Source organism: Peromyscus maniculatus, chromosome 12 (genome assembly GCF_049852395.1).
Source record: "Peromyscus maniculatus bairdii isolate BWxNUB_F1_BW_parent chromosome 12, HU_Pman_BW_mat_3.1, whole genome shotgun sequence".
NCBI classification, from domain to species: domain Eukaryota; kingdom Metazoa; phylum Chordata; class Mammalia; order Rodentia; family Cricetidae; genus Peromyscus; species Peromyscus maniculatus.
Genome location: NC_134863.1, coordinates 8,353,021 through 8,365,958, shown reverse-complemented (window position 1 = coordinate 8,365,958; position 12,938 = coordinate 8,353,021). Strand labels below are relative to the sequence as shown.

Genomic DNA, 12,938 nt, shown 5'->3' with positions numbered 1-12,938 from the left:
AATCCATAAAAGGGGTCAGAGAATTATGGAAAATAGCAAAGTAAAACTAAATGACTGTTCATTTAAGTATTCTGCAACATTATTGCTACTAACTAGAAATTGTCATTATTCCTCTCTTAACTCAAGGTTGCTTAGAGCTGTTAAGATTCAGTTAGAGCTAGCTCGGCCTTGTATACCTCTTCCTTAGGATAAGTGCCAGGTGCCATCTCGTGTGTTAGATACAGTATCTGCTTTTTGTTAGAGTTTAGGAGTGAGAAGAAGAAGAAGAATTGAGAGGCAGAGCTTTTCTTAAATGTTTTCCTGAAGAATTGAGGCTGCCACAGATGGCACAGGGAGGCTCCATGTGACCACAGACGCAGGCCCTGAGACGTGGAGGAAAAGCTGAGCACCGCTGGGAAGTCATAGGAGAGGAGAGAAGGGCGAGGCCAGCTAGACCAAATCCCTTGAGGGCAGTTAAGTAGAAGTTTTGCATTAGAGGTTAAGTTGAAGAGCTGAACTGTATAGCAAGGAGGTGGGCTGTGCCCAGGTCTGTCTTGCCTTCGGACTGACAACCTGACTGCGTGTCTCAGTGATGTGCATGCAGGTTGAGAATTAATATGGTATGAAAGCACTTTACAAGCATAGGCAGCCTTAAGGTGACCTCATGTGTTAGCAGTGGAAATGTCTTAATGACAGATGACAGGATCTTGAGCAGCTTCAAGTGACTTTTAAGTGCCGATCAGAAAATGAGATCTCTGCCCAGGGGAAATGAACACTGAATAATGACATTAGCTTTCCAGTGAATTGATACTTGAAACACTGCCATGCAGCAGTTTCCGTCAGAGGCCAGGGATCCAGGCTGTTCTTATCACAACTGCCGGGGCCATCGAGAGAGAAGTTATAAATGCTCGCAATAGATTTGGCTTTATCGAGTCATCTGAAAGCCATCAGTACTGAATTGAGCCACAGAAGGGCAGAGCACACATTTCTTAGGAGCCAGTGACAGACTTGAGTGTTTGAATGTGTGCGTTCATCATCACTGTGTGGGAGGGGTCCCCACTTGAGATGTTGGATCGTCTCATCTCCGGTTTCAGCTGTGTTGTTCATTAGTCCCTGTCCTTCATTTTAACCTCTTCTTTTGTTTTGACCTTCTGCAGACCTTGCTGGAAACCACAACCAGCCTTCTGAACCAAGACCTCCATTGGTCACTGTGTAACCTCAGGGCTTCAGTCTCCAGAGGACTCAATCCCAAGCAGGACTACTGTTCTATATGTTTACAACAGTACAAAAGACACCAAGAACTGACTGATGAAATCATTGTCTTCAGGTAAGAGAGGGAAGGGATGTTAACGGCCTTGGCCCGAGGACGTGTGTGGTAGAAGCAGCCAAGCAGAAGTCCATGTGACCATGCACAGTCAGCCATTCAAGCCGCCAGCAAAATAGGCAAGAGTTCCTGCCCCACAGCCCTTCCAGTCTGAGTGGGAGTGGGGAGGGGACATGAGGGGTCTCAGACATTTTATAAATCCTGTCTAATCAGAGTTAAGATGGAAAGAAAAGGCAGCAGGACCTGAGGGTGAAGTGTGTACCTGAGAACAGTGCTGTGTCAAGCAGGCAGGATAAGGGCTCTCTCAGGGGATGATGACCTCGAGCAGAATGAGAGACAGAGGTGGATGTGCGGAGAGCCGTTTGGATCAGAGTGACTCTGAAAGGTATGACCAGCTTGCTGGTGCATTGGATGTGGAAGTAGAAACTAGGTCTTTGACTTGAGAAATACAGTGAATTGTCTGAGGAGGAACTGGTATAAGGAACTGGGAAAACAGTAACTCTGTCCTGCAGATCTTAGGCTTGAGGGAGCTGCCAGATTCTGAGTAGGTTATCTAATAGTCATACTTTATCAGAAATCCAGAGCCATGCTGAGACTGGAAATAGATGGTTAGGAGTCAGCAACACAGATACTTAAGCCACAGTACCTAGAGGGAGGACGTGACACACACAGGTGACACCGGGACCGGAGACCCCGGAGTCCAACTTCCTGGTTTTAGACGTTGACTCTGCCATGTGCTAATTCAGACTTAGGTCAATTTTATCTTTTTCTATCTCAGTTTCCTTACTTGTGGACTGAGATGGTAACAGTAACTGCATGTTGAGGTTTTGCCATGAGTCGACGGTGCCCGGCATGACAAAGTGTTTTTGTGAGCGTCAGCTGTGCGGGAAAACTGGCAGGTCTGGAGACGCACGAGGAACGCGTTCTCATCGGCTAAGAACCATCCCTTCAGGAGTCGCTTATTGAGAGCCTGCTTGTCCTGGTCGTTGTCGATGGTTTTGGTTTTTGTCAGTTTAACTAAAGTCATCTGACAAGAGGGAACCTAACTGAGAAAATGCCTCCATAAGGTTGGCCTGTAGGCAAGCCTGGGGGGCATTTTTTATTAATGATTGTTGCATGAAGGCCCAGGCCATTGTGGTTGGGACCACCCTTGAGCAGGAGATACTGAGTGCTATGAGAAAGCAGGCTTGGGGCTGGAGCGATGGCTCAGTGGTTAAGAGCTATTTCAGCGGACCTGAATTCATTTCTCTACACCACACGGCAGCTCACAACCACCTGTAACTCCAATTCCATGGGATCGGATACCCTCTTCTGGCCTCCATGAGTACCAGGCATGCAGGCAAAATACCCATATACATAAAATATAAATAAATAAATGAATGAAGCAGGCTAATGAGGAGCAAGCCAGTAAGTAGCACTCCTCCATGGCCTCTGCTTCAGTTCCTGCCTTCGGGTTCCTGCCTTGGGTTCCTGCCCTGTCTTACCTGAGTGATGGAGCGTGACCTGAGAGTTGTAAGCTGAAATAAACTCTTTCCTCCCTAAGTTGCTTTTGGTCATTGTCTTAGTTATGTTTTTATTGCTGTGGTAAGACACCACAACCAAGGCAACTTCTAGAAGAAAGAATGTACTGGGGGCTTACAGTTTCAGAGCCCTTGACGAGCGGGGCAGGAGCATGGAAGGCAGGCATGGTTCTAGAGCAGCAGCTGAATGCTTACATCTTCATCCAAAGTAGGAGGAGAGCTCACTGGGAATGGCATGGGCTTTTGGAACCTCAAAGCCCACGCCCAGTGACACACCTCCTCCAACAAGGCCACACCGCCTAATTCTTCCTAAACAGTTCTACCAGCTGGGGACCAGACATTCAAAGATTTGAGCCTCTGGGGACTGTTTTCATTCAAACCACCACAGTCATGGTGTTTTATCATAGCAATGGGAAACCCTAACAAAGACACTGCTGTGAACCAGATCTGTTCATCAAGATAAAGAGCAGCATGAACAAAATATGAAGCAGTGATAACTACTATAGAAAAAAAAAAGAATAAAACATGCAGAGAGATTTGCAGAAGTTTGGGGGAATGACTGTTTTATATAGCATGGTTAGGAATGCCTGACTGTTGAAATGACTTATTAATAGACAACTGTGGAACCTAATTAAAATGTAATTACTTATTACGTTAATAAGAATAAAACAGTAAAGAAAGAGGATGTTGGTAGCTACTAATTTATAGAGAGCAGTTGGGGGACACCCCCCTGCACAGATGATTTTGGAGTGATTTTAAGACATAGGGAAGTGGCTATCTAATTTGTGGGATGTGTGTTCGGCTAGGGTTAGGGATATGGAGTCTGTCAGGCAGCACATTCCTATCATGCTTGATGGCCAGTGAGTGGGTAGCACAAGAGGTCTGGACAGAGTGAAGAGAAAGTAACAAGAGAGAATGCCCAAGGGACAGCAGAGGTCAACCGGACAAGACTGGGTTCTTGTACGAAGATGGACTTTTCTTCTGAGAAGGCACTGGGTAGTTTTGAGGTATGTCAGGGGTCACTGGTTGCTGTTTTTAGAATGGACCACGGAGGGACAAGGAAGGAAGCAGAATGACCAGTAAGGCAACTTCGGTCGCCTGCATGTGGCCCAGTGCAGTCAGTAGCGAAGAACTAAGAAGTGAGAACTCTGGGTCCCATCTGAGAGCAGACCCAGCAGGATTTGCTTCCAGATGCGCTCATCATGTGCAGGGCAGGAAACAGTGTGGACGACTCCACACTTCCTCCTGAGAAGCTGGAAGGTGCCGTTGCTGTAGCTGAGATGTGGAAGGGTGGATGGAGATACGCAATGGAGGTTGAGTTAATGAAAGTTAGGGGCTTGCATTTGCATATGTCAAATCAGGACTCGTGTCTAGACTTCTCAAGGAGACAGATACATAGGGCTGAAGGAGATGTCTGGCCTGGCGGTACAGACCTGGGCGTCATGAGCCCGTGGCATTTTAAAGGTTACTAAGAAGAAAAATAAAAAAAGAAAGAAAAAAAAAGATAAAGGTTTTGGAACTAGAAATAATAACTGAAGGAGCAGGGCTGGGTCGAGGAAGGACAAGTAAGAAGAAAAAGAAAAAAAGAAAAAAGATAAAGGTTTTGGAACTAGAAATAATAACTGAAGGAGCAGGGCTGGGTCGAGGAAGGACAAGTAAGAAGAAAAAGAAAAAAAGAAAAAAGATAAAGGTTTTGGAACTAGAAATAATAACTGAAGGAGCAGGGCTGGGTCGAGGAAAGACAAGTAAGAAGAAAAAGAAAAAAAGAAAAAAGATAAAGGTTTTGGAACTAGAAATAATAACTGAAGGAGCCGGGCTGGGTCGAGGAAGGACAAGTGTATGAGAAGCAGGCTCTATACAGAGAGAAACAGCATCAGGAAGGAAAACTAGGCAGCCAAAGAGAGGGTTGCCTTCTACACCCCTCCAGCGTTTCTGGTTAGAAAAGGGGATCCCGAAATGACCACCGAGAGGCATCCTCAGTACCAGCCCCTGGATCCCTTCCTAGGAGCAGTACTCAAGCTTCCGAGTGTGGCATCTGTGTGAGGGTTCCAAGTCATAATCCACCTGGAATGTGGTGAGGACACTCGTGTTTTTACCAAGCCGCTCAGATAATTGTGACTTTTCCCCAGTTACTTTAAAAACGCTACCCGAAACCAGCTATCAGAATGCTTCAGTTTGAGCGTGAACATTGGCTCAGCTCAGCTTCTGCAGTCAGAGAACTCATGGAGGCAAACCTTCTCACAGCTTAAGAGTCCAAGTAGGCGGTGGTGGCGCACGTCTTTAATCCCAGCACTCGGGAGGCAGAGGCAGGCAGATCTCTGTGAGTTCGAGGCCAGCCTGGTCTCCACAGAGTGAGTTCTAGGATAGACAGAGCTACACAAAGAAACCCTGTATCAAAAAACAAAAACAAAACAAAACAAAAAGAATTGAGTAGGTGGAGTGGGTTCTTAAGAGGAGGACATCAGTGAGTACGTGTCCCTCCTGATTCTTGTCCCTGTACAGCCAGCCACTAGTTCATTTGGATTTTTCTTCACCACATACAAGTGTCCCACCCTACCCTATCATAATTCATGTTTATGGACTTTATACTAAGGAAAAGTACAAATGTGTCTTCATTTTGCAGCTGTGGCCATTTGTATCATTCATTCTGTCTACAAAGCAAGGAATGCACCCTGGAAATTGAGGGCCAGACCAGATGGACGTGTTACAAATGCAGCTCAAGCAATAAAGCAGGCAAACTCAGCGAAAATCCTTCTGAGAATAAGAAAGGACGGCTAACCTCCTCACAGGTGAGACTCGGTTCAGCGCTGGCGTGGCCTGTGCTTTCCTCGTCAGTCTGTCAGGCCTGGCCTGTGTCGTCAGGTCCCATAAGCCTCCAGTTTACCTGATAGAAACGGAATGCCTGACATCTCCTGCTCAGTCATGTGGAGAGTGTGAAGAGCCTGTCTGCTGTGCACTGACAAACTGATGAGATGTGTTCTGTCCTCTCTCGGGGACCGTAGCTAGAGGGGCGGGTCAGCGAGGACAGACAAGCACCCGCCCTCACCAGCTCCAAGACATCACCACTGTGATGATGGTGATGTGACAGTGGTGATGTCTTGGAGCTAGTGAGGGCGGGTGCTGCTCCTGTGCTCTGTGCATGTTTCTTTCCCGAAAGAACTTGGTGCAGTGTGTGGATTTCAGAAACTTCTCACTGCCCCTGGAGGCTGGGAATAGAGCTGAAAGTTCGAAACCTCGACCCCTAGCTCAATCTTCCTGGCCACCAGCCCCCATTCCCAAACTCTGCAGTGGTCCCCAGCTCCCAGTCATCTCATTGGCATTGGAAAAGTGCTCTTCTTGACCAGGCGGTGGTAGCACACGCTTTGATCCCAGTACTTGGGAGGCAGAGGCAGGCGGATGGATCTCTGTGAGTTCGAGGCCAGCTTGGGCTACAAAGCAAGTTCCAGGACAGCCAGGAGCCAGAGCTGTTACACCGAGAAATCCTGTCTCGAAAAACCACAAAAGAAAAGGAAAAAAAAAGTGCTCTTCTTACAGAGGAGATTCAAAGGTGGAATTGGTTTTTTTTGTTTGTTTGTTTGTTTGTTGTTTAGATTTATTTTTACTTTATGTATATGAGTATTTTACCTGTATGCGTTTGTATGTCTGTGTACCACGTACATGCAGTGCCCAAGGGGGGCAAAAAGAGGGCGTTCGTTGGACTTCTTGGAAATGGAATTACAGAAGGTTATAAGCCCCTCCGTAGGTGCTGGGAATTGAACCTGGGTCCTCTGGAAGAGTAGTCAGTCCTCTTCACTTCAGAGCCCCAATTCCAGATTTTGAAGAGCTCTTTACCAGGACCAAGGGACAAAGGCCAATAATTGTATTCTTACTGCATGACAAACACAGATGAACCAGGCCAGAAGAACAGAAAATGAGTGTACCTGAATCAGATGGGAAAAATCATGGGAGATTGTGTCAGCTGCCCCTGCAAAGGAAAATGGAGAGGGGAATAAGATAGGTAGGTCAGGGGAAAATGAGGCAGACGTGATAGAGAGCAAACCTCTGCTCTCAGCAGAAGAGGATGTGCATTAGGACATGACCATGGTTAGGTCTAGAGGTGAAGAGCTCCCTCACAAGCTTCACCTCCCTCGTAAGTCATCGCCATGTCTCTTGGAATGTAGCCTCTCCTCACCACCCTCAAGCCCCAGAAGCTCCTGATGAACTTGACTGACTTTGCACATAGAATGTGAACTAGGCATGGGGACTTAGCCTTTGCATGTTCTTAGTCATTGAATGGTCTTTGGACCTTAGTAAAAAATTGGTTAGCACATACTCTAAACTCTCTTTTCTGTGATACGAGTATCTGTCAGTTTTCTGACTCTGTCGCTGTATGGGAAATTTGGCTGCAAAGTTAGGTGAGTCTTTCAGCTTTGCTTTTAATTGTGACGTTTGACATTTGACTACTTCTGCTGCCTTTCATTGTGTGCGCGTGCGCGTGCGTGTGCGTGTGCGTGTGCGTGTGCGTGTGCGTGTGTGTGTGTGTGTGTGTGTGTGTGCGTGCGCGCGTGTGCGTGCGTGCGTGCGTGCGTGCGTGCGTGCATGTTGGGTATGGTTTGGTTTTTCAAGGCTGAGTTTCTCTATGTAGCACTGGCTGTCCTGGGAACTTGCTCTGTAGACCAGGCTGGCCACAAACCCACAGAGATCCCCCTGCCTCTGCCTCTGTCTCCCAAGGGCTGGGATTAAACGCATGCACCACCACTCAGCTCATTACAATTTTTTTGAAACGGATAACACATTTACTGGTTGGCTATGAGTAGGAAAATACATCTGTAAGGAAAAGAGACCCTGTATATAAATATAACACTAGCTAGTTACAGTTTGACCAAAAAGATTCCACTGAAAAGAACAGTAAAGGCCCTTGTTAACCACCAGTCCATCTGGTGTAAAGTCAGTTTCTCATCACTCTTTGCAAAACGCTGCCAAGGCAGATGTAGCTCTTGAGCTTAGCGTGGCTAGTGTTTGAAGTTTTGCAACATGAATGGTAAACAAGAGTTCCAGGGCATCACACAGTATGTACTATGAATAACAGCCACTCTACATCAGAATTCCAGTTTTAAAATTTTATGTGACTAAAAGGAGTAAAGTGAACATCTTAAAATACCTCTTACAATTGGGGGACCCCTGCTTATATTCTCTCAATTACCTGCGACAGATGTTCTGGATATTGTGATCGACTCATCCTCTAAATGCCTTGCCTGGGCTGGCTACATGACCCCCATACTTAAGTCACAATGGCAAGCTCTGTAGTTTAAATAGGGAAAAAATGGGACTTCCCCTCCCTGCCCCCTCATTTTCATTGAAAACCTCATTATAAATTTTAAAGTCAGCTTACTGCTCTTTATAAGAGAAAAATCTAAGCTCGTGTTAAGTTCTGAAACCATTTACAGTATATTCATTTTCCCACGTCTCCATACCTCAGGCACTGAAAAAGAAAACACTCAGTTTGCCTGCCTTTCCTTTTACCTCCTCAGTGCATGTAAAAAAGGTAAATACTTTAAAAATTAGACGTCCATGTCAAAAGCGTTTCTCCCCATGGCTGTCTATTCTGTGTGGCAGAAGGGGCCCACAAGGAAAAGAGTTGATATTAACCGTGTCAGATACATGAAGTGTTTAGCTTCACGCCAACTTTATGAGGGTGAGATAGTCCTAATTTTACAACTGAAGGAACTAGATGCAGCTCAGAGGAGAGAGCCAGTGTTGGAACTCATGATTTTCGGAACACTGCCCCTCCGTCCTTCCAGGAAACTGCCTGGTAACTCTGACTGTAAACCAGATGTGCATGAATTGCCGCTTGATAGTCCTCCACATCGTATGAGTCAGTCACATTTCTAATCATAAACTTTAAGTAATAAGCATCCATTCCATAGTATGGTGGTTTTCATTAAAGTTCCTTTGATTCTTTAGTTTTCTTTCTGTCCATCCTGCTTACCTCTGTCCAGAGAGCATGGCAGAAGCCACTCGGCTTTCACGTGCTTCTCTCGGTACACAGGATGATTGAATGTGTTTGAAATATCCCATTGCCCTTGGAACACCATCCTGTCAAACAGCTTTTGATTTTATCTTTTTGGGAAAGATGATAACTGATAGTGAGCTCTCCAGCTTCTGACTGCAGCTCAGCTTCATGCAACACTTACCCCCAAACCTGTGGTCCTGGCCGCTCAAGCGCCGTCTCCTGCTATTTTACCTAACTTCATGTCAGCCAACATATACAGCCAACCAAGTTTACATACTAGTTGTCTGCCAACAAGTTAACATGACCAGGACATAAGTGATTCCCCAGAACACCTCTTTCTTCTGGAATAAGGATTCGATCCTGCATAAACAAGAGAAATGATCCAAACGAGTTTCTTTGCTTCCTCTCAGGGTTTACGGACGCTCAGGGGATCTCAGAGCCAGTGCTGTCTTGGCTGGGCTGTCTCACTCTGTTTCTCTCTGTGCACAGATAAAATGCACAAGAGAAACTAATTTTAGTTCAAGTATTCAGCATCCTGGTCTAGTATCTCAATACATTTATTCATTTATATTAATATCAAATGATTTCAGTTTCATCTTAATTTATTCACTTATTAAGTTCAAAGTAACATAATACCTCCACTAGCATTAGATGAGGTGAACTCACTATTAAATTTTTTTAAAGTGACTATTGAATTTATATTAATTATAAAGTACAAATTCAAAGAAAAAAGATTTAGTAGATCTCAAACATTATTACCCTGTGGTTTTGAATTGTCACAGGTACACAGTTGGTGTGAGAGGCAAATAGAATGTTATAGGTGAGAACCTTGGATTGAGCAGCAGGGAATATACTTATCTACAGATAGAACCTTTGAGCTCATCTTAGAAGGGTACAAAGTTAGCAGCCATGTTAAAAAAAAAAAAACATTTCAAACAACAGAAGAGGATGCAGAAGGGGTCTGAGGAGGGAAGTGGAGGGCACTGTGCCACGTGCCTGTGGGCCCAGCCACTGGGAAAGCTGAGGCAGGAACTGAGCAATCTGAGCAACACCGTGAGCTGTGTTGGGGGGCGTGGGGGCTGTAAATGTGGAAACCGATGAGGAGGGAGCAGGGACGAGCGTGTTTGTTTTAAACACTGACAGTTTTAAAACAAAGGCTGTGATGTGGCCCAGGACCGGGTTGTGCACAGATAGCCATACCTATTACTAAACCTCTTTTCCAGCTCTATTGTAATGAATGGCTTAACATTCCTACCAGTCAGCAAAGGCTTGTGTCCAAGACACCTGAGAATAACAGTTAATGAAAAAAGAATTTTCAGCCATTGTGCATAACTATATTTTTGGTGGAAATATAAAAGAAGGACTTAAAAAATTCTACTCCACCACAATGTGAAAATACTCATCTTGTCAATGTTCAAAGTCATATACATTGAAATAGCAGTATGCCATTGCTTTAACTTACTAAAGTAGCAGCTCTTAGAAATATTTATTAAACTGGCACGCATTTAAAAATACCCTTTGTGTGTGTGTGTGTGTGTGTGTGTGTGTGTGTGTGTGTGTGTGTGTGTGTGTTTGCGTGTGTGTGTATGTGTTTCCATGTTTATGGGCTGAGTGTGTAAGATGTGAGTGCACCTGTACGGGGAGGTCAGAAGTTGGTGTCCTGTCTGATGTTACCCTCATCTGCTGGAGGCGTCTTGGCATCATGCAGGCAGATGTAGTGCTGGAGATGTAGCTGAGAGTCCTACATCTTGCAGGCAACAGGAAGTCTACTGAGACACTGCGTGGTATCCTAATCATAGGAAACCTCAAAACCTGCCCCCACAATGACACACTTCCTCTAACAAGGCCATACCCACTCCAACAAAGCCACACCTAATAATGCCATTCCCTATGAGCTTATGGGGGGCCAATTACATTCAAACCACCACAGTGACAAAGGACATAAAAGGTAGGATTGCCCAAAACCTACTTGAAGAAACTTGCTAAGTCATTAGTGAGGAAAGAGGAACTGAGGCAAAGCCCCAGTCTCAGAGAAAAAGAGAACCCAGGAACTCAGAGGAGGCAAGGGTTTGCGGGAATCAGAACAAGAGCATCTCCAAGAGAGGCCAGATGACTACTTGAGGTTTAAGAGCATTAGATGGAACAGTGTCCTAGATGGATGGATAGCCAGGAGTAAGGTCTGTTCCCCCAGTGCATATGCAAAGCTTAAAACCCACAGTGCATTAAGACCCCCAAAGATGATTTCACTGTGAAGGAAGAGGAGAGGATTAGGGCTAAGTGCTGTTTTGATCCCACCAACAAAGCTTAAAAGGAAGCCCTAAAAGATAGAACTACTTACAGCTATTTAGAGCAAAGCTCAAGAGTCTACAGAAATTTAGAACATAGACAACACCTAATGAGGTAGAATTCTCACTCCCTGGTGAGCAAAGAGGCAGGAAAATATGTCAAAATTGACAGTTTTTGACCCAAAAATGATACAGGTGATAGAATTGATAGAACATTTAAAATTATCATGTGCTCACGAAACCACAGTGAAGATTGAATATGTTGACGAGGGAGATCAAAGTTAGGAAATGTCAAAGCATCTGGAGATAAAAACAGCAGTGTCTAAACGAAAGATGCGGTTTCCAGCAGAATGGACATTTGCAGAGGAGACGGTTCGGGAACAGCATTGCTTAGCAACAGAGGGAGAGAGTCCGGCATACATATGAGAACATTAGCCCAGGGATTGTACGCTAACTAGCAGTCCCGGGGTGAACTCAGCAGCACCCCCTAACCAAATGGTCATGTGCAATTAATAAAAGCTATTGGTAGCTTGCTGTGGCTCAGGGTGGATTTTGCTGTCAGAAGAGGCTTGACACCAAAGCATCATGCTTTCTTCTGTTCTGAATTATTTGGTTCACAATCCTTTTGGTGTCAGAGCTTCACGGGTTTTAGAGAAGAGGCTTTGGGGCCCATTTTGGAGACAATCTGGCAACGACTTTTATTAAATGCTTGTGCTCTTGAGGCATGGAATTGCAGAAATCTAACAGGTAGTCAAGCTTGAGTGCCAAGTGTTACTACAAACTTGGGATGCTTATGACAATGTTTTTAATACCTAAAAAGTTGAAAGGAACTGAGATATCCCTAAGCCCACACTTGATTAAATTAGTTATAGTACCTGCATACAGTGAATGAACTTTGTAGCCATGAAAAATACCGCACTGGAGGAAAATATTAATGTGTGAACTACTGTTTAATGTCCAGTATGGAAACCCAGCAGGAATGTGACTGTGATGCTCATAGCTGTGACCTCTGTGGGGTTCGACTGTGTCTTCTGCTTAGGTTTCCGTCAGTGTGTATATATTCCTTCTAATAGAGTCAGAAAGAAGTAAGACTTTTTAAAGAAAATAATGGTGATACTCCTCTTTCACTTAAACTTTAGATTACCTGAGTCAGGAGTCATTTTGTTAACAAAGCTCACAAAGGTTTGACGTGTTCATCGTTATTAAGGCTGTCACTCAGCCCATCACCCATATTCCCAGATCTGCTATCTTGCACCTGGATTTATAGCTGAATTGCCTGAGGCATTTCCAGAGGAATCTTTTTAAACAAAAGCAAGACCTTTCTCAGGGGCTGCTTGAACCTCTTCTGTTGCACATCAGAGGCTCCCGGACTTAATCTCGAGAGAGCAGATTTCTCTTGTGAGTCACCACATCTAGTTCCGGACTTCCTTGAAAATGTCTGCAGATCTGTGCATGGGGTCATTTTTTAAGCTCAAATACCTACTTTTCTTTGAAAAATCTTTCTCCCTTTTCAAAAAGATCATAGTAGAAGTTAAAAATAGATCACTGTTTGCAAGCTACACTGTACATCTGGCGTGACTTCCCGAGTATGGATGGCATGGTATGTCACACCAAGGACTGTCAAGTCCAGCTCTTGCAGACTTCAGAACCTGAAAGGGCAATCTGGACAACTGGCAGTTTTCACCCTTAATCCGAGTCATGCTTTCGGAAGTTTCTGAAAGTCACATGGTCTCTAGAGGTGGAGGGACCTGGGAGAATGGCGCTGATAAATGAGGCAGACTAAAGTCTTATGTGATAACCAACTTTATCCAGAGCCTGAGACAGTTTACACCCTGATG

At 44.9% G+C, this 12,938-nt stretch overlaps 1 protein-coding gene across 8 annotated transcripts in view; it reads left to right on the top strand.

The window, feature by feature from the left end:
• Positions 1 to 12,938, top strand: part of Vps8 (VPS8 subunit of CORVET complex) — a 252,801-nt gene that overhangs the window by 191,392 nt on the left and 48,471 nt on the right. For all 8 annotated transcript variants that reach the window (XM_076548542.1, XM_076548544.1, XM_076548543.1 and 5 more), the window contains 2 exons: positions 1,137 to 1,306; positions 5,447 to 5,612. In XM_076548542.1, the coding sequence (XP_076404657.1) occupies positions 1,137 to 1,306; positions 5,447 to 5,612 (336 nt within the window). The remainder of the gene's footprint in view (positions 1 to 1,136; positions 1,307 to 5,446; positions 5,613 to 12,938) is intronic.